General features: G+C 45.2%; 2 protein-coding genes across 3 annotated transcripts in view; one reads left to right on the plus strand and one right to left on the minus strand.

Annotated features, from left to right (window-relative positions):
- Positions 1-976: 976 nt before the first annotated feature.
- duoxa (dual oxidase maturation factor) lies at positions 977-25,110 on the minus strand. Its single transcript, XM_085972294.1, has 9 exons — positions 24,958-25,110; positions 24,113-24,280; positions 21,183-21,240; positions 17,808-17,942; positions 15,746-15,959; positions 8,137-8,351; positions 6,995-7,164; positions 4,687-4,760; positions 977-2,465 (listed from the first exon to the last, which is right to left on the minus strand). Exons 2-8 carry the CDS (start codon positions 24,257-24,259, stop codon positions 4,713-4,715), a joined length of 987 nt encoding a protein of 328 aa, XP_085828420.1. The 5' UTR covers positions 24,260-24,280; positions 24,958-25,110; the 3' UTR covers positions 977-2,465; positions 4,687-4,712.
- A 140-nt stretch (positions 25,111-25,250) lies between these two features.
- duox (dual oxidase) overlaps positions 25,251-27,176 on the plus strand; it is a 70,350-nt gene continuing 68,424 nt past the window's right edge. The window contains exon 1 of one of the 2 annotated variants that reach the window (XM_085972293.1): positions 25,251-25,335. The gene's annotated coding sequence lies outside the window, so the exon portion shown is untranslated. The remainder of the gene's footprint in view (positions 25,336-27,176) is intronic. The other variant, XM_085972291.1, reaches the window with a different exon arrangement.

Genomic DNA, 27,176 nt, shown 5'->3' on the forward strand with positions numbered 1-27,176 from the left:
GCATCTGCCCAATCACCCAACCTGTCCGATTGTTGGATAATGTGGATAAATGCGAGGTTATCCACTTCGGTGGCAAAAACAGGAAGACAGATTATCATCCGAATGGCAATAAATTGGGAAAAGGGGAAGTGCAACGAGACCTGGGTGTCTTTGTGCACCAGTCGCTGAAGGTAAGCATGCAGGTGCAGCAGGCGGTTAAGAAGGCAAATGGTATGTTGGCCTTCATAGCAAGAGGATTCAAGTACAGGAGCAAGGATGTCTTGCTGCAGTTGTACAGGGCCTAGGTGAGACCACACGTTGAGCATTGTGTGCAATTTTGGTCACCTTATCTGAGGAAGGATGTTCTTGCCCTGGAGGGAGTGCAGCGAAGATTCACCAGACTGATACCTGGGATGGCAGGAATGACGTATGAAGAGAGATTGGGTCGATTAGGCTTATATTCGCTAGAGTTTAGAAGAATGAGAGAGGATCTCATTGAAACTTATAAAATTCTAACAGGACTAGACAGACTAGATGCAGGATGTTCCCGATGGCGGGGGTGTCCAGAACCAGGGGTCACAGTCTAAGGGTAAGGGGTAAGCCATTTATGACTGAGATGAGGAGGAATTTCTTCACCCAGAGAGTGGTGAACCTGTGGAATTCTCTACCACAGAAGGCAGTTGAGGCCAACTTATTAAATATATTCAAGAAGGCGTTAGATATATTTCTTGAGGCTAAAGGGATCAAGGGATATGGGGAGAAGGCAGGGACAGGGTACTGAATTTGGATGATCAGCCATGATCTCATTAAATGGCGGAATAGGCTCAAGGGGCCGAATGGCCTACTCCTGCTCCTATCTTCTATGTTTCTATGTTAAAGGCGCTATATAAATGTGCAAGTTGTTGTCCATAACTAAGTGTTCCCTAAATTAAGTTTTCCTTGATTGCTCCTACACAAACATCGGAAGATAATGCATAAATAGAGACAAACGATCCAGTCCATGACATCGCTTATTCATTTTTATTTAATAAATATGAAATTAAGAGAAATTTTCAAACAATGGCAGGAAAAAAATCTCCATTTACAATCATGTATCGCTTGGTAATATAATGAATGGGACATATCTTTGCTCCCTATGTGCAGCGACATGGCAAATAGCCACATTCCCGTGTTTGGGATTTTACTGGAAATATTGGCCGAGGAAATTTCTACGAACGTGTACAAAGCCGCCACACTTGCTGAGCAGAGGATTTCTTCACCCATCATAATTACTTCTTCAAAAATATCGAACACAGTCATGTATATCCAGTCCTTTGCAACAGCATACGGGAATCAGGATACATGTTGCGATCCACCAACAGATATTAGGGCTGATTTAACGATCAGGTGCCCCCAATGAGATTGGAAAGTGGGACTGTAGTCCCTGAGTTTCTGCCCATCAAGTGGGGCGAAAATCAAGGACCGTGGGCCCTTGATCTACAGACCAACGCACCCTATGAGCTCAACTCCCTGCTTGGGAGGCCCCATTTGAGACACGATCCCTAATATTCCATATCACAGATATGAGCCTAGAAGTTACTGTCGGCGATGGATTGACCAGCGTGCTAAATGGCGGAATGAGGAATGGCGTACAAATGTGTTAAAACATCATCTGCCAAATCACCAACTGCACTTTCCAGGTTGTTAATGTTGGAGGTGTCAATAATTTAAATACATAAAAACATTTTTAAAAACGCATCGATATACAGTACATAACTACCGCTTAATCTTAAAATCAACAGAAAAACCGTCTTATTTGCTCCTGATTTGAAAACTCCACCGCAAAGTGTTCATTAGGAATCCTAACACTAATCTATTAAAGTGCGTTTGTCTTGTGTCCTACAGCTCAGCATGACTTTTGCCGGATTGCTGGTTATCTGGTCATTATCACATTGCTGTTTGTGGGAGCTTGCTGTGCGTAAATTGGCTGCTGCGTTTCCTACATTACAATAGTGACTACGCTTCAGAAAGTACTTCATTGGCTGTAAAGCGCTTTGGGACGTCCGGTGGTCGTGAAAGGTGCTGTAGAAATGCAAGTCTTTCTTTTCTTTCACACCTAGCAATAATATGATTAAAACGTCGGCATAGTTTAGCTGCATTACAATGAATGAAGTCCGATATGAAAGATGCGTTCCTTTTGGCACAGTCAGGATTCTCCTGTTGCTCCCCGAGTCTTGCATCCTCAGACACACTGGCACAAGGTGCAGTACAAAGCTGCTACTGTTGATATCAATTGATGCATTATCAAATCTTCCACAAGCAATGCAAGCCTGTGCTCATTTTCAATGGTGTTGTGTTGGCCAATGGTGCTTGGCTTCCAATTCACAAAAGAATCTAGAAACAGTCATTTAAAAAAGTCATGCACAACAGTTGAATGTTGACATCGTTCAGGAGTTGCACAATGAGGTTGTTGCACTATTGAGTGAGCTTGGTGTTTCATGTTAATCCTACAAAGAAACAGAGGAGAACATTCACTCACAAGCAATGGGATATTTCTGCTAAATGAATTGCCTTATTAGTCCATTTCCTTAGCATCACTTAACACTTTACAATACTGAACCGCTTTATTTTTCTCTTATTCTCTCTCCCTCCTGCATAAGCACAGAAGACAGTGAGGTAGGAATTCCTCTGATTGCTAGGTGTTGTAAACATAAAAACATAGAAGATAGGAGCAGGAGTAGGCCATTCGGCCCCTTGAGCCTGCTCCGCCATTCAATGAGATCATGGCTGATCATCCAAATTCAGTACCCTGTCCCTGCTTTCTCCCCATATCCCTTGATCCCTTTAGCCTTAAGAAATATATCTAACTCCTTCTTGAATATATTTAATGAATTGGCCTCTACTGCCTTCTGTGGTAGAGAATTCCACAGGTTCACCACTCTCTGGGTGAAGAAATTCCTCCTCATCTCTGTCCTAAATGGCTTACCCCTTATCCTTAGACTGTGACCCCTGGTTCTGGACTCCCCGGCCATCGGGAACATCCTTCCTGCATCTAGTCTGTCTAGTCCTGTTAGAATTTTATAAGTTTCAATGAGATCCCCTCTCATTCTTCTAAACTCCAGCGAGTATAAGCCCAATCGACCCAATCTCTCCTCATACGTCATTCCTGCCATCCCAGGTATCAGCCTGGTGAATCTTCGCTGCACTCCCTCCATGGCAAGAACATCCTTCCTCAGATAAGGCGACCAAAACTGCACACAATACTCAAGGTGTGGTCTCACCAAGGCCCTGTACAACTGCAGCAAGACATCTTTGTTCCTGTACTCGAACGGGGGGGGCACGGTGGCATAGTGGTTAGCACTGTTGCCTCACAGCGCCAGGGACCCAGGTTCAAATCTGGCCTCGGGCGACTGTCTGTGTGGAGTTTGCACATTCTCCCTGTGTCTGCGTGGGTTTCCTCCGGGTGCTCCGGTTTCCTGCCACAGTCCAAAGATGTGCAGGTTAGGTTGATTTGGCTATGATAAATTGACCCTTAGTGTTAGGGGATTAAATACGTGGGGTTACAGGAATAGGGTGGGATATGTGTCGGTGCAGGCTCGATGGGCCGAAATGGCCTCTATCTGCACTGTAGATTCTGTGATTCTGAACCCTCTCGCTATGAAGGCCAGCATACCATTTGCCTTCTTAACCGCCTGCTGCACCTGCATTGTAGTTATGAATGTGTTTGTGAAAATTTCCTCTTGCTGCTCCAAAAGACTATTTATGTAGAAAGACTGAAGTGGGAAATCTTCACAAATGTTTAAGAGGATTCCACACATAGCAACAGAGGATTGTTTTACCTGGCTAGAATATAGCCACAGTAGGGCCTTCCAGTATGTGTCTATAATCTGTGCCAAGTATCCATTCGTCTCTCTCTCTCCCTCTTTCCCATCCGCACCCCTACCCTTGTCAGCTGTGGCTCAGTGGGTAGCGCTCTCGCCTCTGAGTCAGAAGGTTGTGGGTCCAAGTATCACAACAGAGACCGCAGAGCGCACAAAGTCTAGTACTGAGGGAGTGCTGCACTGTCGGAGGTGCCGTCTTTTGAGTGAGTCGTTAAACCGAGGCCCCGTCTGCTCGCTCAGGTGGACGTAAAGGATCCCACGGCACGATTTCGAAGATGACCAGGGGAGTTCTCCCTGGTGTCCTGGCCAATATATATATCTCTCAACCAACATCACAAACAGATTATCTGGTCATTATCACAATGCCGTTTGTGGGAGCTTGCTGTGCGCAAATTGGTTGCCGTGTTTCCCACCTTACAGCAGTGACTACACTTCAAAAACACTTCATTGGCTGAGATCGTGAAAGGCACTGAATAAATTCAAGTTCTTTCTTTTTACTTTTTTTCCTCCTCAAACCTGTCTGAGATTAAGACTTGGTTATCTGTGTAAAATCACAGATGCAAATCTGCATTCTTTCACTCTCTGGTACAGTAACTCTTTACAGTTAATTAAAAACTACTGCCACCCATAAAATTGGCTTGAGACATAAGAACATAAGAAATAGGAGTAGGAGTTGGCCATTCGGCCCTTCGAGCCTGCTCCGCCATTCAATAAGATCATGGCTGATCTTCTACCTCATCTCCACTTTCCTGCACTATCCCCATATCCCTTGATTCCTTAATATTCAAAAATCTATCGATCTCTGTCTTGAATATACAATTATATTTTGAGCAGATATACAATTTACCTTTTAGTTCAGCGGTGGTTTCAGCCTTAGGTATAAACAACAAAGTCCTTGTTTTTAAAACTATTTTTCATTTTCTGGAATGAAAAAAATTGGAAATAATTAACACACATAAAAAAAACACACTAAAAGAGTATTAGAAGTGTAGATGAGTAGAGTAGATGAAGACTGTGATTCCTTGTGCAACCTGCAGCTACACAGGTTGTGGCATTTTTAAATAAAATGAATCTCCTTTACTGTCCTTTGAAGTGATATTACACAGCAGTGGAACGCAAACCAAATATGATGGAGGTCAGAAATAATAACAACTACATGCATTTTTCTAGTACCCTTAAAAGTCAAAAAACGTCCAAGGTGCTTCACAGAGGCATGAGAGGAGTAGAGCTGAAGAAGTGAATATTAGGAGAGGTGATCAAAAGCTGGGTTAAAGAGGTGGGTTTTAAAGAATGTCTGAGAGGCAGTAAGAGAGGTTTAGTGGCATAGGGATTTTGAGTTGGACCTAGATGGCTGAAGGCATGGCTGCCAATGGTGGGGCAAAGGGGAGGGGAAATATTACCTAGCTATCACCCCAGGCCACATTTAGAAATAGCATCAATGAGAATAAGTAGCATTATTGTAACTGAAGATTTAATTTCCTCCACTCTACAAGATGCACTGCCGCAACTCGCCAAGGCTTCTTTGGCAGCACTTCCCAAACCTGCGACCTCTACCACCTAGAAGGACAAGGGCAGCAGGCGCATGGGAACACCACCACCTCCAAGTTCCCCTCCAAGTCACACACCATCCTTTTCCTTCAACTGGGTCAAAATCCTTGAACTCCCTCTCTAACAGCACAGTGTACCTCCACCACATGGACTGCAGCGGTTCAAGAAGACAGCTCACCATCACCTTCTCGAGGGCAATTAGGGACGGGCAATAAATGCTGGCTTGCCAGCGATGCCAACATCCTGTAAACTAATAAAAAAAGCTCACTGTTCATTTAAAATTCCTTTCCATATTATTTTAACATTGTTTGACCTGATTTTATGACGCTTTCAAGATGATAGATAGCTGCTTTGTATTGTATGACATCATAGTGAGTGGCACAGTTCAAATGTGGAATTTCATTTTTTTATTTGTTCATGAGATGTGGGCGTCGCTGTCAAGGCCGGCATTTATTGCCCATCCCCAATTGCCCCTTGAGAAGTTGGTGGTGAGCCGCCTTCTTGAACCGCTGCAGTCCATGTGGTGAAGGTGCTCCCACAGTGCTGTTAGGGAGGGAGTTCCAGGATTTTGACCCAGCGACGATGAAGGAACGGCCGATATATTTCCAAGTCAGGATGGTGTGTGACTTGGAGGGGAACTTAGAAGTGGTGGTGTTCCCATGCACCTGCTGCCCTTGTCCTTCTAGGTGGAAGAGGTCGCAGGTTTGGGAGGTGCTGTTGAAGAAGCCTTGGCGAGTTGCTGCAGTGCATCTTGTAGATGGTACACACTATAGGCACAGTACGCCGGTGGGGGAGGGAATGAATGTTTAAGGTGGTCGATGGAGTGCCAATCAAGTGGGCTGCTTTGTCCTGGATAGTGTTGAGCTTCTTGAGTGTTGTTGGAGCTGCACTCATCCAGTCATGTTGTTCTATGTTATTTAAGAGCTTTCAATACTTCCTCCCCTGTGGAATAACCTGGATATTACATAAGAACATAAGTAGGAGCAGGAGTAGGTCATACTGCCCCTAGCGGCTGCTCCGCCATTCAATAAAAGATCATGGCTGATCTTCTACCTCAACTCCACTTTCTCACCCTATTCCCATATCCCTTGATTCCCTAGTGCCCAAAAATCTATCGATCTCTGTCTTGAACATACTCAACGACTGAGCATCCACAGCCCTCTGGGGTAGAAAATTCCAAAGATTCACCACCCTTTACTCCAAGATTCCAATACTCCTCACTACGGTGGGGGTTTCTATACATACTCTATGTAAGGAAACTGTCAATTCATTTATAGAGAATGTGTTATTTCATGATAGATAGAAAATCTTGTCCTCCGATGTTGTTTTTAATCACACTAACCAGTGATGTCTTCAAGATATCTTACTACCTTGATAGAACACCTGTGCAATATTTTATCCATTCTTATCTGGGAGAAAAGTCCTGACCTTCTGCTTCTTTCAGCATATGCAAGCAGCCATTGAGAAGAATGCACTTCACATCCATGCTTGAAGGGTAATTAAGATGGAATGAGTGACTTTCTAGGAAGGGGCATTTAAGAGACAAAGAGGGAAAGTGCGTAATTAAAATAAGTAGTGTATCCACCGTGAGCTCCATTTTTACTCACCTTTAAATACAGAGTGTCTCCATAATCATCAGTAAAGCTATGGTTAATTAATCCGTCGCCCATTTCATCATCATCATCACCTCCGTTCAGCATGAAGAAGATTCTCAGTTTTTCTGGGATGCAGTGATCCATAACTATTATAACGATTCCAAGAATGAAGCACAGCAATGCTATATTAGAGGGAAAAGGAACCTGTTATTTGGTGCAAAAACACCGGTGGATGCTTGTCTGAGAGAGTTAGAGCAAAAGAAAGACTTGCGTTCCTACAGCACCTCTCACGACCACCGGACATCCCAAAGCGCTTTACAGCCAATGAAGCACTGTTGTAATGTAGGAAACGCAGCAGCCAATTTGCGCACAGCAAGCTCCCACAAACAGCAATGTGATAATGACCAGATAATCTGATTTTAGTGATGTTGATTGAGGGATAAATATTGGCCCCAGGAATAATTCCCCCTGCTCTTCTTCGAAATAGTGCCGTGGGATCTTTTACGTCCACCTGAGAGAGCAGACGGGGGCCTGGGTTTAACATCTCATCTGAAAGACGGCACCTCCGACAGTGCAGCATTCTCTCAATACTGCACTGGAGTGTCAGTCTAGATTTTAGCGCTCAAGTCCCTAGGGTGGGACTTGAACCCACGGCCTTCTGACTCAGAGGCGAGAGTGCTACCCACTGAGCCACTGGTTGAAATGAGCGCAAGAGGGATGCGTTTCAAGAGCTGAACCACCCTTTTCTCGTCCTTAGCTTTTCCCTGCATTCATTCAATTATCCATCAAAGCATTGCAAAAGCTCTGCTATGCTCACTGACATCACGTTTAGGCTGCGGTGATACGGCAGCTACCAACCCGAGACCAATGATGTGCAGTCAGCAGACTGGAGTTATACTGCAGGCTAACTTCTGTCTGATTGCCACTGAGGATACAGCAACAAATCAGGAAATTGCATGTGAGGAGCCCCTGATTTTCCTTTTAGTGGTCAAAAAAAAAATCAGGGGCTTTGCTTGCGTGATTTCCTGATACACACCCCCAGCAGGGCAGCCTTCACACCGGGAGCTCTAAAGCGGAAAATTTATCCTGCTACGGATTTAGATCAGCTCGTTATGTGCATTCTGTATTCTAGAAGACAGAGACCCAGTACTTACCAGTTGCTAATGTCAGCCAGAAAGAAGCACTGAAACTGGTCTTTAGTGTTGTTGGACCAAACTGAATAATGCAGTGAGAGACATTCTGTGTAGTGGCAAATGCGATGACTCCAAAGACCATGAATGCGGATGTGACCAGAGCCATGTACCCGCCATACACAATCGTTGACATGGAGAAGAGGATATTCATGATGGCCCAGGCGCAAAACGCCACCCTAATCCAGAAAGAACAAAACATAAATTTAGATCAGCTATGGAGGTCTTCTGTAACTCTAAACGTTCATTCCACTTCAGTTAAGGCTACTTTCCTTTGTTCGATTAAGATAGGAATGTAGCAAACAAGCATTCAGCTCTTTCAGAACCTAGATCTCCTTCCTGAACCTGCCCTTCTCCTATCCTGAAACCCGTTCAGATATCGCTCCGACTTCCTTTTAGACGCTTCGACTGACCCAGTTGTCCACTCTGTCTGGATTAGTTAGAAAGAAGAAGAAAGGAAGACTTGTATTTCTCCAGCACCTTTCACGACCTCAGGACGTCCCAAAGCGCTTTACAGCCAATGAAGTACTTTTTTAAAGTGGAGTCACTGTTGTAATGCAGGAAACGCGGCAGCCAATTTGCGCACAGCAAGCTCCCACAAACAGCGATGTGGTAATGATCAGATCATCTGTTTTTATGTTGATTGAGGGATAAATATTGGCCAGGACACCGGGGAGAACTCCCCTGCTCTTCTTCGACATAGTGCCATGGGATCTTTTACATCCACCTGAGCGAGCAGGCGGGGCCTTGGTTTAAGGTCTCCAGGTGAGGCAAGTGAATTTTCATAAAGAAACATCTTGTGACATATCCACCTCATTTTTACATTAACTGTGTGTTGTGTAACTTGCTGCCTAAGCACCACAACTGATGGGTGAGACTAGAACTGGGGGGCATAATCTTAGAATAAGGGGCTGCCCTTTCAAAACTGAGATGAGGAGACACTTCTTCACTCAGAGGGTAGTAAATCTATGGAATTTGCTACCCCAGAGAGCTGTGGAAGCTGCAACATTAAATAAATTTAAAATGGAGATAGACAGTTTCCTAGCAGATAAGGGAATTGGGGGTTACGGGGAGAGGGCAGGGAAGTGGACGCGAGTCTAGATTCGGATCAACCATGATCCTATTGAATGGCGGAGCAGGCCCGAGGGGCCGTATGGCCTACTCCTGCTCCTACTTCTTATGTTCTTATAAGTTGGACATACATTTTTACTGAGTGGATTTGAGTAATAACAAGTCACTTGAACTAACGGTGGTCTATTCCACAACTCAAGTTTAAGCATAAAGCTGTTCCTTAAGGTTAGCTCCTAATTCGGATCATAGGATGGTAGAAATTTCAACACAGAATAAAGCCATTTGGCTCATTGTGCCTGTGTTGATTCTAGCTCCAGATTCTAACTAGTCATATTTTGCTGTTTTTCCCTTGCACCCATTAATATTTGTTATCTTCAAGTGTTTGAACAACTCCCTCTTAAATGCTATGATTGATTCAGCTTCATTGCTCACTTACATTAGTGCATTCCATAGCCTAATAACCCTTTGTGTGGAAAAAACCTGCTTCAAACCTCCCCCTTATAGTACCAACCTTAAGTTTATGCCCTCCATTGGCCAGTGGAAATAATCTTTCACTATTTAGCCTCTCAAACACTTTTAAGGTTCTTTCCTGAGGTCCCCTTAGCCTTCCGTGCTCCAGTGAGTAGAGTTTTAGTTGTGTTTTCAATTTACAATCCTGTTCTCGTTTTCTTTTATGCTGGATTCACACCAAATACCTTAATATGTCTTCTGTAATCGGGTCCTTTCTTGCTTTTAAAGCTGATATCATATACCTCTCACATACTTTGGTTTAATGACAATATATTTTAATTCTTAGCCTCTCTTCGTAGCTCAATGGTTTGTTATCTTGTTCTGGATTCTTTAATAATAAGATTCTTTAAGCAGCTCTGTATCATGTTACAGTACGGTGACCACAAATATCCACGATACTGTCTGTGTGGAAGCTGCAACTATATTCGATATTTTGAAAATACCTCACTAGGATTTTGTAGATTATAATTTTTTTTTAATTGATTCCCGGGATGTGGGTGTTGCTGGCAAGGCCAGCATTTATTGCCCATCCCTAATTGCCCTGAAAAGGTGATGGGGAGACTTGAATCAAAGCACTTTGATTCCACTGAGTGACTTTCGATTGGCCACTTAAAATAGGCCAGTTAAGAATCATCCATATTGCTGTGGGACTGGAGTCAAAAAATGGGTAAGGAAGGCAGGTTTCCTTCCCTAAAGGGCGTTAGTGAACCAGTCCGATAGTTACATGGCTATTTATTTCCTGATTATTTTTTTAAAAAACTTTCTCAAATTGCCATGGTGGGCTTTGAACTCTGGATTCTGAGCCCAGGCCTCTGCTAGTCCAGTAATTTAACCGCGACAGTACTGTAATCGGTCAGGTGGGAGGGAGAGGGGCGGGGGGGGGGGCGGGAAGATTTGCTCAGATTGGTTACTGTGTGTAGTGACAATGGGCTGGATTTTGATACTGGAGGCGTGTAGGAGGCGGGACTACAACTTTCGGGGTTGTAGTCCCACCTCCGTCGAGTTGTGGCCAACCCACGTGATTTTCACTTGATTGACCTTGTTGAGCCGCCCAGCGGGCTCAGCAGGCCAATTAAGGGCCAGCCGGCAACAGGTGACGTCACAGATTGACATTTCATCTGTCAAGAGCTTTTGACAGATGAAATATCAGCGTTTCACAGCTCTTTGAAGCTGTCAAACACTGACAATCTGTACTCCAAGTTAATTCCTTCCTCTCAGGCTAATTTAGAGATCTCTCCAGAACAGAAAGCTGAATGCTGCAACTTTTGACAGCTCGCGGCCATTCTGCTTTCTGTGCCGGTGAGATGAGGGACTCCCGAGACCTGAAGGAAGGAAGGCTGTAAAGGTAAGTAAAGGTAATTAAACTTCTTTAAACACTTTACACACACCAAACACACTTACCTCTGCACTCATGCACCCATCACTCACCTGAACACTGACATTTCGAACCCACCAAGCCCTTCAGCCCGACGGCCCACCTCGCTAACTTGGCGTGGTTTGGAGCCGTCGGGAATCCCACACTTCAGGGATAAAAATAGGGATTAGGCTAAAAGCTGCCTGTTAACAGTCAGTTAATTGGCACTAGTCCCCTTCCCACCTCGGGGAGGTGGGTCCCAGCGCGGGGCGGGTATCCGCCTCCTTCGAAATGGCATGGAGGCGGGTTGGGGGCTGGATGGGCTTGTGCCCCCCGATTTCGCGATTTTAACCCCCCACATGCCACCAATCCCGCCTCCATGGCCCAATGAAAATCCTGCCCAATGTGTCTGTGAAGATTTGCGCTTGCTCAGTATCGAATGGAATTGTAAACAGCTCAATGATTTCCACAAGAAAGAGCAAAAGCAGGAAAGCTCCACATAATAAATTTACAATGTTGTTACATAATATGACCTGAAGAAATATTGCCCCACTGCTTTTATTTTCCAGTCCCAAGTTTAAAAAAAAAATATTTGCTGTGGAGGTGTGGGCATCGCATTGCATTTACTGACTGACCCTTCTACAACTGAGTGGCCACTTTGCAGAGAGTAGGAATAAACGGGTCATTTTCGGGTTGGCAGGCTGTAACTAGTGGGGTACCACAAGGATCAGTGCTTGGGCCTCAGCTATTCACAATCTGCCTCAATGGTTTGGATAAGGGGACCAAATGTAATATATCCAAGTTTGCTGATGATACAAAGCTAGGTGGGAGTGTAAGATGTGAGGAGGATGCAAGGAGGCTTCAAGAGGATGTAGACAGGCTAAGTGAGTGGGCAAGAACTTGGCAAATGGAATATAATGTGGAGAAATGTGAAGTTATCCACTTTGGTATGAAAATAGAAAAGCAGAGTATTTTTTAAAATGGTGAGAGATTGGGAAATGTTGGTGTTCAGAGGGACCTGGGTGTCCTTGTACATGAATCACAAAGTTAACATGCAGGTACAGCAAGCAATTAGGAAAGCAAATGGTATGTTGGCCTTTATTACAAGAGGATTTGAGTATAAGAGTAAAGACGTCTTACTGCAATTATATAGGGCCCTCGTGAGATCACACCTGGAGTATTGGGCCAGAAATTCGTGACCAAATGCGTGAGTACGGTCTGGGTACTCACGCATCTGGCCATTGGAAATGCCGGCATTCAGCATGCACAGCGCATGCGGGGAACGCCGGCATTTCCAGTCCTCGGAACGAAGGGGTTCATAGGCACAGCGCGTGCGACTGCACAGGCAGCGCGTGCGCAGTGAACTTCGTCGATTTCATTCATGGATTCAGTGAGGGTAAGTCCTTACAAGTTACACTTGAAAAAAGCATGTGTAAAGTTGTTCCAAGGCTGCGGAGGAAGATATATTTTATCGTGGAGCTTCTGAAAGGCAATATTTTTGTTTGGGAAAGGGAGGGAAGTTATTTTAAGAAATTTTAAGTAAGTTTTAAAGTTTAAATTTTTTTTCTTTAAACGGGTTTTCAGAACGGTAGGTAGAAGGAGCAATTGTGGCTGTGTGAATTGAATGTGAAAATGAGTGTTCTAAAATGAGTAATGTAACATTTCCAGCACTTTTAAGAAAGAAACTTTTCATCAGTAATAAGTAATTATGTATGTATGTCCGCATATATTCCTTTACGTATATGTATGTATGTTTTATATTCCTTTACTTATGTGTATGAATGTATGTTTTTAATTATGATTTTCCAATAAGTTACTTTCTCTGAAAGTCATAATTAAATAATACATTCATACACATAAGTAAAGGAATATATACATAACACGCAAAGGAATATATACAGACATACATACTTTCAGAAGCTCCACGATAAGAAATATCTTCCTCCGCAGCCTCTGGAGCAACTGTACCCATGCTTTTTTCATGTGTAAGTTGTAAGGACTTGACCTCACTGAAAGCATGAATGAAAGCGGCGAATTTTACTGCGCACGCGCTGCCTGTGCAGTCGCACGCGTTCTGCCTCTGAACCCCTTCGTTCAGAGGACAGGAAATGCCGGTTTTCCCCGCATGCGCTGTGCATGCTGAAAACCGGCATTTCCTCCGGCCAGACGCGTAAGTACCCCAACCGTACTCGCGCATTTGGAAGGGAATTACTGGGCCAACATTTTACATGTCAATAAAATGAAAAATTTAACAATTGCACGATTTGCCCCCTCGCATCTGCGACTGAGGGTCCAAGGAGGTGCATTGCGCAAGAGGTCATCGTCATACATATCCTCACACTGTTCCCTTTCGGGAACTGTATGAAGTGGTGGAAGGATTTATGGCCATGATTAACGCTCATTCCGTGACCATAACCATCTTTGAACCAGCCATTAGGGTGGTTAGTCCTATGGCGTGAGGGTTTTACGGGCTCCCACAACCCATCTGAGGGGGGGGGCCACCCACACCCACGGACGCAAGTATCCCGCTGGATGTCCACCCAGAATTTATAGTTGGAGCTCCGACTCCACTTGCCGGGACTGTCTGGAGTGGGGTTCGAAACCCTACTCCTTCTGGCCCAGCGGCGGGGATGCTTACTGCTACGCAAAAGGCCCACTCCGCACAAAAGGTGACACCCATACGTTTCCTGCGCCTTTTCCCTCCCCGTGACTGGAGCCCTATGCTGCCACTTGAAAGACCAAGCTATCATCTGCCCTTTTTGCGGCGCCTTTGACTTCTCATTACCAATGATGAGCAAGCGCTGCGCCTCCACCTCCTTGAGGAGATTGCTGAGGTCATCATCAGTTCAATTGTGAGTTCTTTTAATGCCGTGAATTGTGCTCATTCCAGCCATTTCACGTTGCTAATCGGATTGGGCCTTTGGCATAGCGGTAGGATCCCCGCCGCTGGGCCAGATCAGGGTAGGGTTTCGAACCCCGCTCCAGACAGTCCCGGCAAGTGGAGTCGGAGCTCCGGCTCTAAATTCTGGGTTGACATCCAGTGGGATATTTGCGTCCGTGGGTGTGGGTGGCCCCCCCTCCTTGTATAGCTTGTGGGAGCCCGTAAAACCCTCCCGCCATAGGACTAACCGCCCTAATGGCTGGTTCAAAGATGGTTACGGTCACGGAATGAGCGTTAATCATGGCCATAAATCCTTCCACCACTTCATACAGTTCCCCAAAGGGAACAGTGTGAAGACACGTATGACGACGACATTGCTAAATAAATAAATGGAATTAAAAAAATTCTTTTAGGGCTTTTAAAAGTCTTTAAATTGCTTTAATTCTGTTTAAAACTACTTCAGATTCTTCAAAATAATGTAAACGTTTTTAAAAGTTTATAAAAGTTACCAAAAGCTTCAAAAAACTTCCAAAAACCTATTTAAACTGCTGCTTTGCATGTAAAAATGCTTAGCAGCTTGGCAGAAACATTGGGGGCGTGTCCTGTTAAACTGAGACCTCAAGGGGCGTGTCTCAGTTGCACAGCGCGCTACAGGCTTTGCGCTGGCTGCACTCCTGGGCGGCGTGACGTCAGATGCTGCCCGGGAGTCAACATTTTAAAACAGCAATTCCAGGCGTCCCTGAAGCTCAACGGCCGGCGCGTCGGGTAAGTGCAGATCGGGGGCTTACATGCGCGGCAAGCCCCCGACTCGAATTTCTGGGCCATTGTGTACAGTTTTGGTCTCCTTACCTAAGGAAGGATATACTTGCCATAGAGGGAGTGCAACAAAGGTTCACCAGACTGATTCTTGGGATGGGGGGGTTGTCCTATGAGGAGAGATTGAGTAGACTAGGCCTATATTCTCTAGAGTTTAGAAGAATGAGAGGTGATCTCATTGAAACATACAAAATTCTTACAGGGCTTGACAGGGTAGATGCAGGGAGGATGTTTCCCCTGGCTGGGGAGTCTAGAACCAGGGGTCACAGTCTCAGGATAAGGGGTCGGCCATTTAGGACTGAGAGGAGGAGAAATTTTTTCACTCAGAGGGTGGTGAATCTTTGGAATTCTCTACCCCAGAGGGCTGTGGAGGCTCAGTCGTTGAGTATATTCAAGACAGAGATCGATAGATTTTTGAATATTAAGGGAATCGAGGGATATGGGGATAGTGCAGGAAAGTGGAGATGAGGTGGAAAATCAGCCATGATCTAATTGAATGGCGGAGCAGCCTCGAGGGGCCAAATGGCCGACTCCTGCTCCTATTTCTTATGTTCTTATGTTCTTTGCAGGGCATTAAGTATCAACCATGTGGTCTGGGCATGAGTGGGTAGAGGCAATAGCTTCCCTTCCCTGAAGGACATTGGTGAAACAGTTGGGTTTTAATGACAATCTGGCTTCTTTCGTGGATGCATCGAATTCAGTTTCACATTTTGCTATCGTCGGATTAAGAACTCATAACATCTTGGTTGCTAGCTTAATTCCATAGCCACTACACTACTGTACCCCTAATCCATTTGCTTGTTTAGCAGTGGCCAACTGGCCTTGATTCTGAATCCAAGTGGATAGGAAGAGCTGGATGGTTGATCTTAAATTAACAAAACCCCGTGATCTTCAAATAGATCACAAATTCTATTTAAAATGCAATAGTGCAGCTTACTTACCACATCATGGCTGTTGCATAGTGCCCGGAGAATCTGTACTGTGCATGAGCAAGACAGGGGCCCCTCCTATTAAACTTTTCTGCAATGTACAAAATTGGATTTGGAACCCCTCGCTTGAGGGCTTTTTCATATTCCTCATTGTAATCGAAATGAAATTGCCACAGGAAGTTCTCATTGTAGTCTATGGTTTCATTCAGCTGGTACACCGGGAGTCCTGCAAGCACATAGCATGAAGTATCCTCACGTTAATCCAGGTTATAGATTGCAGTCGGCAAAAGCAACAGTATTTATAAAGAAATCCCCAGGCTAGAAAATAATGCATTGCAATAGATGAAAATTCCAAACCCTTCATATAATAAATACCGGTGAATTCTTCTGAAATCTGTCAGCTACATCTATGTTGAACCACCCATTCTTTGTTGTGCCGGTCTTCAGTTGGGTATACTGTGTGTCAGCGGCATTGCAAATGTGTTTGTAAGATCTCTTCTGTTTGGCAGTGAAAGCATAAGCACATTCTTTCAGAAAGCATTTGCCATTTCACTGGAGCACTGCTGCTTCTGTCAAATGGGACTGGTCACCCAGACTGGTATCGTAGGAAACTTTCACAAACACACCACACATAGTGGCCACAGATCCTCGCACTGTTGTCAACAAGTGATGTACAATGGAACACAACATCAATATGGATTAACAACAGAAAATGCTGGAAACACTCAGCAGGCCAGGCAGCATCCGTGGAGAGAGAAACAGAGTTAACGTTTCAGGTCTGGGACCCTTCATCAGAACTGGAAAAAGTTGGAGATGTAACAGATATTAAGCAGGTGCAGAGACAGGGGGGTGGGGGGGGGGGGTTAGGAGGGGAGGAAGGAATTGAAAGAACACCCTGTACTATCCCCATTGCAAACTACAATTGATCATCAACTGATTTTATCCACTGGGTTATGGTGACATTTTACAATTTAAAATGACTTAATTCAAATTGTAGACTAGTTTAATCCATAACCTCTCTGTCCAATAGCAAACTGGTGGTGCCTTAAACAATGAACCAACTGTGCTTCAAAGAATCTGTTCCTGCACCTTTCTGATAATAGTGTCTTTAATAGGTGACAACTCTACGGGGTCAACTTTCATTGACCCGTGGAGTCGGGATTGGAGGCGTGCGGGGGGTTAAAGTTCCAAATTTGGGGATCCCGACACCATCCCGCCCCCAACCCGCCTCCATGTAAGTTTCAAAGGAGGCGGGTACCCGCCCCGCACTGGGACCCGCCTACCCGAGGCGGGAAGGGATTAGTGCCAATTAACTGCCTGTTAACAGATAGTTAACAGGCAGTTTTTAGCCTAATCTCTATTTTAAAGCTTGAAGTGTGGGTTTCCCGCCGGCTCCAAACCACGCCAAGTTAGAGGAGTCGGGCTGTCGGGTTGAAGGTCTTGGAGGGGTCGAGATGTCGGTGTTCAGGTGAGTGATGTGTGCATGAGTGCAAAGGTAAGTGTGTTTGGTGTGTCTAAAGTGTGTAAAGAAGTTTAAATTACCTGTACTTACCTTTTCAGCCTTCCTTCCTCTAGGTTTCGGGAGTCCCTCATCTAACCGGCGCAGAAAGCAGAATGGCTGCGAACTGTCAAAAGTGACAGCCTGCAGCTTTCTATGCCAGTGAGATTTCTAACTGAGTCTGTGGAGAAGGACTCAGGTTAGAAGTAAGACTGTCAGTGTTTGACAGCTTCAAACAGCGGTGAAACGCTGATATTTCATCTGTCAAAACGTCTTGACAGAAGAAATTTCAGTCTGTGACGTCACCTGTTGCCGGGTGGCCCTTAATTGGCCTGCTGAGCCCGCTGGGTGGGCTCAACAAGGTCAATCAAGTTAAAATCACGTAGATTGGCCGCATCTCGATGGAGGCGGGACTACAACCCCGAAAGTTGTCGTCCCGCCTCCTTCCCGACTTCTGAATGAAAATCACCCCCTCAAACTCTTAACACATGCCATTCTAGTCCATATATGCAGCCAAGAGTTGTTGCCAATTTACGAATAGTAACAGACTGTTAATGCAGCAAGGAGAAACCCTACCTTTCAGAGTCACGTTGATTCCTGCCAGTCCAATATTGAGCCCCACTCTTGCAGTGATTGTCTCGTTGCTGAAAGCCTTATAGGTTGTGTTCACTGTGACATATCCTGCTTTCCAGTCACTGGTAAAGTTGACCACTACAGAATGAATAATGATTCATAGTTATCTTCAGTGCTGGCATTGACAAGTGTCTTAATTTCCTTAAATAAATATTAACAGTCTTCTCTTGTTTTAGAAGCCACAACAAACCAACCTGGATTAAATTCATGCTTTGGCAAATAATTTCTAGATCTTCAGAATTAATCCACACCATTAAAATCCTTGAGTTTAGAACCAAGAAGTAGTATGGCTCTCAAATGTAATGTTTGAGAAATTCATGGGACTGTGGGTCGTTAAGGTGAAAAATTGGATCCCTACAGAAAGCACGTGATTCCAATTCACCCTGAGCAAATGTTAGTGGCCCGTGCGTTCTTATGGGCCGGACATGATTCCCCCTCATTGGCAAATTGATATTTTATGGTTTTCATTCAGTGACACCATCAGCATCCAAGCCCCACAATAGTCCAGATGCCCAGGGTGCTTCTTTTACAGGATGCTGACTGTCTGTAGAAGCCACCCCATTCTCCGTGCTATCTATCCCAGGTCGCTCTGTGGTACTGATTGTCTACAGTAGTGTAGTTACAATCCTGTATAACCCAGGCATCGGCGATGCAAACATAGTGCAGAGACCGTGCCTAGTCAAGTAGAGTGAGATTAAACCCCAGCTCATCCAGCCACAAACCACGTTATTTGCATTACATGTGCATTGGACCTTGTGGTAGCCCTTAAACCCACTGGATCAGTGGACGGAACCAAAGCACCTTGTTATAAATCTCATCATCATGAAGAAACGACTCATGAAATAACACTGGACGGCCAGCTGGTGGCGCCATCCAAGGAGTATAAATACTCGGGCGTGGGCCCAGCTTGGCCAGGGACATTTTGTAAGACAGGAACTAGTGAAGTACAACTAGACCTCCCATGTTTTGAAACAAGTTGATTAAAGCCTTGCTTCATACTCGAACCAAGTGCGTAGTGAGTTGTATTACATCACACCTGTTAACCCCTCCCTTTACATTCACAACAGCTCTAAAATTGGTGTGGCCCAGGAGTGTTACCCGAGTATTTCTCTAAAGCGCTGTTCAGGGGGAGGGCAGATCTTCTCCATGGCACTCTTGCCATAGCGATTTCATAAACCTGCCGTTTACAGCTTTGCTCGATATAGCAAATGAAGGAAACCTTTGTGCTATATTTGGGATGTTGGCAAAGCATATAACATGGAAAACCTTCCCCCTGCATTTAGTATGCTGCTGGTACAACAACAATAACAATGCATTTATAGAGTAACTTTAACATCCCAAGACGCTTCACAGGAGCGTCATCAGACAAAACTTGTCACCGAGACAAAGAAAGTGATGTTCGGACAGCTCGGTCAAAGAGGTGGGTTTTAAGCAGCATTTTAAAGGAGAGAGGCAGAGAAGTTTAGAGAGGGAATTCTTGAGCCGAGGACCTCAATGGCTGAAGACACGGCCGCCAATGGAGGGGGCGAAGGAAGTCGGGGATGTGCAAGAGCTCAGAATTGGAGGAGCGCAGAGATCTCATGGGGGGGGGGGGGGGTTGTAGGGCTGGATGAGGTTACAGAGATAGGGAGGGGCCAAGGCCAAGGATGGGTTTGAAGAGAATTTTAAAATCGAGTTACAAAGTGATCTAAGGAAATCCACCCCCCTCAAGATACTGCAATCCTCGGGGACCCATCATCAGTTACAGCAAGTTTCAAGCTGCGATCTCACACATGTACTTTGGAATTTTGTCAATGGAGGCGACTTGGACTGCTGCTTGTCGTGTCAATGTCCCGCCTCCACCCTCGCCTGACCATTCAGAGGGATTTTCCCCTGATTGAGCTTGTTAAGCCCGCCCGGCGGGCTCAGCAGGCCAATTAGGGAAGAAGTCACTGACAGATCATGTCAACGTCAGACGTGCTATCTGTCAAGACTTCTTGAAAGAAGAAATGACAGCGTTTGACAGCTCTGTGAAGCTGTCTTCAAACACTGACATTCTCTTGAGTTTGATTTGTTTTTGTGGTGAGGACTAAAAAAACATTGTAAAAAAGTAAATTTCAGATGTCTGATGGATCGGCGGGTCCATCAGCTATTACCTGAAATTGACACGGTGGATGTCTGCTCTCCCGATCCAGCGCGGCTAAAGGCTACAGAAGTAAAAAAAGGTAACACTTTTTAAAACTTATCACTCACCTTGCATACTTACCACTCCACACTTGCACCCATCACTCACCTCACTTCCAGGTGCCTCCGACCACTGCAGACCTCCTCCATGTCTCGGTTCTCTGAGGTCGGGAAGCCTTCACCTGTGAAGGTCGTCGTCATATGTGTCTTCATACTGTTCCCTTTGGGGAACTGTATGAAGTGGTGGAAGGATTTCTGGTCGCGATTAACGCTCCTTCTGTGACTGTAACCATCTTCGTACCAGCCATTAGGGTGGTTAGTCCTATGGTGGGAGGGTTTTACAGGCTCCCACAACCCATACGAGGGGGGGGGGGGGGCACCCACACCCACGGACCCAAGTATCCCGCTGGATGTCAACCCAGAATTTAGAGCCGGAGCTCCGACTCCACTTGCCGGGACTGTCTGGAGCGGGGTTCGAAACCCTACGCCTTCTGGCCCAGCGGCGGGGATGCTACCGCTACGCCAAAGGCCCACTCCACCTGTGAAGGTAAAACGGCACTATTCCCTTTTTCTGCCCGTTAACTACCTGTTAACAGGCAGTTAAAAGGATTAAAAGCCTTTCCCGCCTCCAGGAGACGGGACCCGAAGCTGCACATCCTCCCGCCTCCTGGCAAAAGGGCATGGAGGCGGGTTTGCCACCCGCCCCCACTTTCTCCGATTTTACGTGCTGTCCCTCCTCCGTGCCCACCTCCTGGGGGCTTGGAAAATCCAGCCCTATAGTGTCAGCCAAGCGTTGGTAGAAAGCAATCGGAGGGCACCCCCAGCTCTGCACCGACAGCCGCTCCAGCCAAAACTTGGCGCCCAAATGTGGGACTGCAATGACTGATGGGCACAGGGAGCGACTCTGAGACACCTTGATTCTGCTCCTGCCCCAGCCTGACTCCTGGGCAGTGGGCAAGCACCAGTTCAGATGGAATAGTCTGCTTCAGGGTAGGGAACTGATCTTAGATCTTTGGAGAAACCCTTGAACATAAAGAAATACGTTGCAAATTCTATAACATCGCTAGTTCTGTTGTGAACTTTGCAACACGGAGCTGGGTCTGTGCAATACATTCGACGCAGCATCATTTAAATAATAAAAACAGTTATACATACCGACAATGATTATTCCAATGAAGAGACTTATAATGACTCGACAGAACGAATAGATTCTCTGCAAAAACCAAACAAGCAAAATTTGACTTTAAAACAAACGAAAACACATTTTATTTACTTAAAATAACGAAAATTCAATTGACCGAATTCACGGATCTTTTAATATTCCGGATGTCATTACACTCAACGGTACACAACCTAAATTTCGTTGATTTGTCAACTTTTTTTTAACCAGATAAAACGAATTAATTTTAAAATCGGGACAATCAACATCGTGGAGTTATTTTTTTTTTAAAACTTAGAAATTCGGGTCGGGGGCTTGCCGCGCGTGCAAGCCCCCGATCTGCACTTACCCGACGCGCCGGCCGTTGAGCTTCAGGGACGCCTGGAATTGCTGTTTTAAAATGTTGACTCCCGGGCAGCGTCTGACGTCACGCCGCCCAGGAGTGCAGCCAGCGCGAAGCCTGGAGCGCGCTGTGCAACTGAGACACGCCCCCAATGTTTCTCACAAGCTGCTAAGCATTTTTACATGCAAAGCAGCATTTTAAATAGGTTTTTGGTATTTTTATGAAGCTTTTGGTAACTTTTATAAACTTTTCAAAACGTTTACATTATTTTGAAGAATCTGAAGTAGTTTTAAACAGAATTAAAGCAATTTAAAGACTTTTAAAAGCCCTAAAATAATTTTTTTAATTCCATTTATTTATTTAGCAATGTCGTCGTCATACGTGTCTTCACACTGTTCCCTTTGGGGAACTGTATGATGTATTTATGGCCGTGATTAACGCTCATTCCGTGACCGTAACCATCTTTGAACCAGCCATTAGGGTGGTTAGTCCTATGGCGGGAGGGTTTTACGAGCTCCCACAAGCTATACAAGGAGGGGGGGCCACCCACACCCACGGACGCAAATATCCCACTGGATGTCAACCCAGAATTTAGAGCCGGAGCTCCGACTCCACTTGCCGGGACTGTCTGGAGCGGGGTCCAAAACACTACTCTGTCTGGCCCAGCGGCAGGGATCCTACCGCTACGCCAAAGGCCCAATCCGATTAGCAACGTGAAATGGCTGGAATGAGCACAATTCACGGCATTAAAAAAACTCACAATTGAACTGATGATGACCTCAGCAATCTCCTCAACGAGGTGGAGGCGCAGCGCCTGCTCATCATTGGTAATGAGAAGTCAAAGGTGCCGCAAAAAGGACAGATGATAGCTTGGTCTTTCAAGTGGCAGCATAGGGCTCCAGTCACGGGGAGGGAAAAGGCGCAGGAAACGTATGGGTGTCACCTTTTGCGTGGAGTGGGCCTTTTGCGTAGCGGCAAGCATCACCGCCGCTGGGCCAGAAGGAGTAGGGTTTCAAACCCTGCTCCAGACAGTCCCGGCAAGTGGAGTCGGAGCTCCAACTATAAATTCTGGGTGGACATCCAGCGGAATACTTGCGTCTGCGGGTGTGGGTGCCCCCCCCCTCAGATGGGTTGTGGGAGCCCGTAAAACCCTCACGCCATAGGACTAACCACCCTAATGGCTGGTATGAAGATGGTTATGGTCACGGAAGGAGTGTTAACGTGGCCAGAAATCCTTCCACCACTTCATACAGTTCCCGAAAGGGAACAGTGTGAGGATACGTACGATGATGACCTCTTGCGCAATGCACCTCCTTGGACCCTCAGTTGCAGATGCGAGGGGGCAAATCGTGCAATTGTTAAATTTTTCATTTTATTGACATGTAAAATGTTGGCCCAGTAATTCCCTTCCAAACGCGCGAGTACGGTCGGGGTACTTATGCGTCTGGCCGGAGGAAATGCTGGTTTTCAGCATGCACAGCGCATGCGGGGAAAACCGGCATTTCCTGTCCTCTGAACGAAGGGGTTCAGAGGCAGAATGCGTGCGACTGTACAGGCAGCACGTGCGCAGTAAAATTCGCCGCTTTCATTCATGCTTTCAGTGAGGTCAAGTCCTTACAACTTACACATGAAAAAAGCATGAGTACAGTTGCTCCAGAGGCTGCGGAGGAAGATATTTCTTATCGTGGAGCTTCTGAAAGGCAATATTTTTGTTTGGGAAAGGGAGGAAAGTTATTTTAAGAAATGCTGAGGTAAGTTTTAAAGTTTATTTTTGTTTTTTAAAACGGGTTTTCAGTACTGTAGGTAGAAGGATCAATTGTGGCTATGTGAATTGAATTTGCTGTGTTTATTAAATGTGAAAATGACTCCAACATTTTTAAGAAAGAAACTTTTCATCAGTAATATATTCTTTTAAGTAATTATGTATGTATGTCTGTATATATTCCTTTGCGTGTATGTATATATTCCTTTACTTATGTGTATGAATGTATGTATTTAATTATGACTTTCAGAGAAAGTAACTTATTGGAAAATCATAATTAAAAACATACATTCATACACATAAGTTAAGGAATATAAAACATACATACATATACGTAAAGGAATATATGCGGACATACATACATAATTACTTATTACTGATGAAAAGTTTCTTTCTTAAAAGTGTTGGAAATGTTACATTACTCATTTTAGAACACTCATTCTCACATTCAATTCACACAGCCACAATTGCTCCTTCTACCTACCGTACTGAAAACCCGTTTAAAAAAAAAAAATTTAAACTTTAAAACTTACCTCAGCGACAGTCGGCGTAACTATTGCATAGAATTTTACAAGCGCAGAAACGGGCCATTCGGGCCATCGGGTCCATGCTGTCACCCCCACCCCGACTTCATCTCACCCCGACAGCGTATTCCGCTGGGTTTACAGGTGTAACTCGTGTCTGAAGTGTAAAATAAGAAAAGTCTTGGGTCTGTTTCAGATGAGAATGACCCGAGGTCATCTGAAACTTCCAACTGCAGCCCATATGTTGCCGGCTTGTGCGAAGCAGCGAGAACCGGGAGAATGGTGCCTCTTACTCACCCCTTTCCCTCTGATGCCAGGCAGAATGATGAGAAACGTCGACACAAAGACCAAGAACACAAGTATAACCACCAGCAAGGTGAGGGCGAAAATGAACGAGGTCCTGTCGTGGGGGTAGAATGGGCGATTTCCGTTGAACAGAGTCATGATTGGCGACTGCCGGCGATGCTACAGAGAGACAGAGAGACAGACAGACAGACAGAGAGAAAGGGTCACTGGACTATTCACAAGTGGCAAGATCTGGACAGGCGCAAACCCTTTGGGGACAAGTGCGGAGTGGCAAAAATCAGGACAAAAGCACTATTGTATTTCACATTAAAACCATCTAGATTCGATCACACAATCCATGTTCTAGTATTTTACTTAAAAGGTTTAGCACATTAGAATCGTTGAACGATACAGCACAGGAGGAGGCCATTCGGCCCATCGTGTCTGTGCCGGCCCTTTTGAAAGAGCTCTCCAATTATTCCCACTCCTCTTGCTCTTTCCCCAGAGCCCTGCAAAATGTTCTGCCCTTCAAGTTAAAAGACTATTCTTTGTTTTCCATCTGGTTCTCCGCAACCCTATTTCCACAGGGAGAAAACTTCGATTTTTGCCGATTTAAAAAAAAAGAATTATTTGACAAATTTCCGATTAAAAAGACCAACAGATTCTAACGTTAACTTCGAGATTTTTTACGTTCTATTTCCCCCTCACCCCCAGCATTTTAAAAACTCCAACAAACTCTGTGTAACCCTTTGTAATTTCAATCTAAGATTTACCTTTCTACTAAGCAAAAGTCAAGAAAACACATTTATTTATTATTATATATATATATAGATGAAATGTTTTAACAATCTACTCACCTTAACGCGGATTTGGTTTGGAGAGTTTGGTTTGCTTTTTCTTGCCGTGAAGGTAAACCTCGAAGCCAACCCGCTCCTTCAAACAGAATATTGCAATTTGCTCAAGTCTGTCCCCAGCCCCATCCTATTTATACACTTGCCGCCTTTTTTTTAAATCTCATTTAGGCTCAAGTCCAGCTGTTGGCGTCCGGTAAACGGTAAATAACAAAAGGTGGGTTTTTTTTTAGACCATCACCTTCCTGGTAGCGATGCAAATTCGCCCACACCCTCTCGGTACGTAACACAGCCCTACCCCACCTTTGATGGAACAGTGCCACTCGGCTTTTCCCCAGCTGGGTGGACTGACGTGTCAACACGCTGAAGCCGCGGAACTTGCAGGTAAGAGATCAGCTGCGAATGACTCTCTTTTCCAAGACTTTCTTAAATGGCTGGGAAGTTCTCAGGCTGCAGGACAGGGAGCTGGGAGGCGAGGTACCGAGTTGCCGTTTCACAGCCCAGTCCAAACAAGCCTTTTCTGCAGACAATGCGTGAGATTTACTCAGGTGCTGGGAGTGGCGAGTAAGACACACACATCAGTTCCAGGATCCAGTTAAGTGACTGAGGGAGGGAAATCTCAGCTCCCGAACACGGCAGATCCAACTGTGTTTAAACAGATTCCTCTCCCTCCTGGCTGGTTTAGTAGCCCATTGCTTCGGTGCATATCTAAAAAAAAAATCAAATCTTTATCGCTCCCAGCCGACAATATTGGAGATGTCGGTGTTCCAGAGAGTGAGAAAGAAAATGACCTGCATTTCTATAGCGCCTTTCTCGAGTCCCAAAGCGCTTCACAGCCAATGAAGTACTGTTGTAATGTAGGAAAGCTGACAACCATTTTGCGCACAGCAAGCTCCCACAAACAGCAATGTGATAATGACCAGATAATTTTTTAGGGATGTTGATTGAGGGATAAATATTTGCTAGGACACCAGGGAGAACTCCCCTGCTCCTCTTCGAAATAGTGCCGTGGGATCTTTTACATCCACCCGAGATGGCAGTTTAACGCTTCATCCGAAAGGCGGCACTCCCTCAGCACTGCACTGGGAGTGTCAGGTCTAGCTTTATGTGTTCAAGTCTCTGGAGTGGGGACTGTGAACCCACAACCTCAGGCACTGCAGGGCAAACAAAAAAGACTGTTGCGTCCATTAAAAGAGGGTCAAGCTGGTTGTACAGTTGTACTGCTGATTGCGAACACTAGAATGGGATGGCATCATAGCGCATCAGGTAGGATGGGCATTCCTCCGCCCATTCTGTAGCTGCAGCTGGTGGCGGGCGTCACTTGTGAAACGGCGGTGTATTGTCGGTCTGTGTTAATTGCGCCCCTCTGACGCTTGGCGTTATGTTAAGACTCGTGGTAAGTGGTTTTCTTTTAAAAGTACGCCTCTGCGGAGGTCCTTGGGACCTTTTATATTTTAAAGGCGTTTAATGAATGCAAGTTTTGGATGCGGTGCCAAGCCGGTGGATCCCAATGGGGGGACGCTGCTGGACAGCGCAGGGCGAGTGTAACGGAGGAAATTCCCTGGGCAAAGACGCAGAAAACAATCCATCCACCGCGCCCGTTATCAATCAGACAGCGCATCTCAGCTTATCAAAGAATGCATCAAGGAAGGAGAGGCGAGAGGCCTGGGGACCAGTTAAGTACAATACAGCAGGTTCATTGTATACTGTAACCCTGGGCACGATTCTTAACCATCAAGTAATCGGATGCCGGGTGGCGCAGACTGGTGAATATTGCTTGGGGCCAATCAGAAACTATTTACCAGACTATCATTTTTCATTTAACACCTATGCAGGAACATTAATTGGAAAGCAAAACCAAACTGTTTGCCGTGTGAGTGCATCGTAAAACCGACCGTTCTAGGGACAGAGGAATGTTGCTCCTTATAACTGGGAGTCATTTTCAAAGATTGCAATTTTTTTTGAGAAGGTGGGATAAATGAGTCAAAGGGAAAAGATTTGAGAAGTAGTTGGTGATCGGAAGGTTTACTATCACGGTTCAACCCATCTATAAATTCAAGATCCGGAATCCCGTTATGTGAAATCACTGTATATAAATCGAATTGAGCCCGTTAATAGTTGCACTAATTATCTTGAATAAGAAAGCGAACTCCCCCCCTCCCCCTGTGTTTTCTTACTAAAACTGTCAATTAATCCTCTAAAAGAGACGCGGAGAAACACAATTT

The sequence above is a fragment of the Somniosus microcephalus genome, chromosome 32 (assembly GCF_052327205.1).
Source record: "Somniosus microcephalus isolate GS21.2 chromosome 32, FLI_Smic_1.0, whole genome shotgun sequence".
NCBI lineage: Eukaryota > Metazoa > Chordata > Chondrichthyes > Squaliformes > Somniosidae > Somniosus > Somniosus microcephalus.

Coding starts and splice junctions, on each gene's coding strand:
- duoxa (XM_085972294.1), bottom strand. CDS start 24,259: ATGACTCTGTTCAACGGAAATCGCCCATTCTACCCCCACGACAGGACC. Junction 17,943..21,182: donor CATTGGAATAATCATTGTCG/GTATGTATAACT, acceptor TTCATTCTGTAG/TGGTCAACTTTACCAGTGAC. Junction 4,761..6,994: donor GAGACACTCTGTATTTAAAG/GTGAGTAAAAAT, acceptor TTTTCATTCCAG/AAAATGAAAAATAGTTTTAA.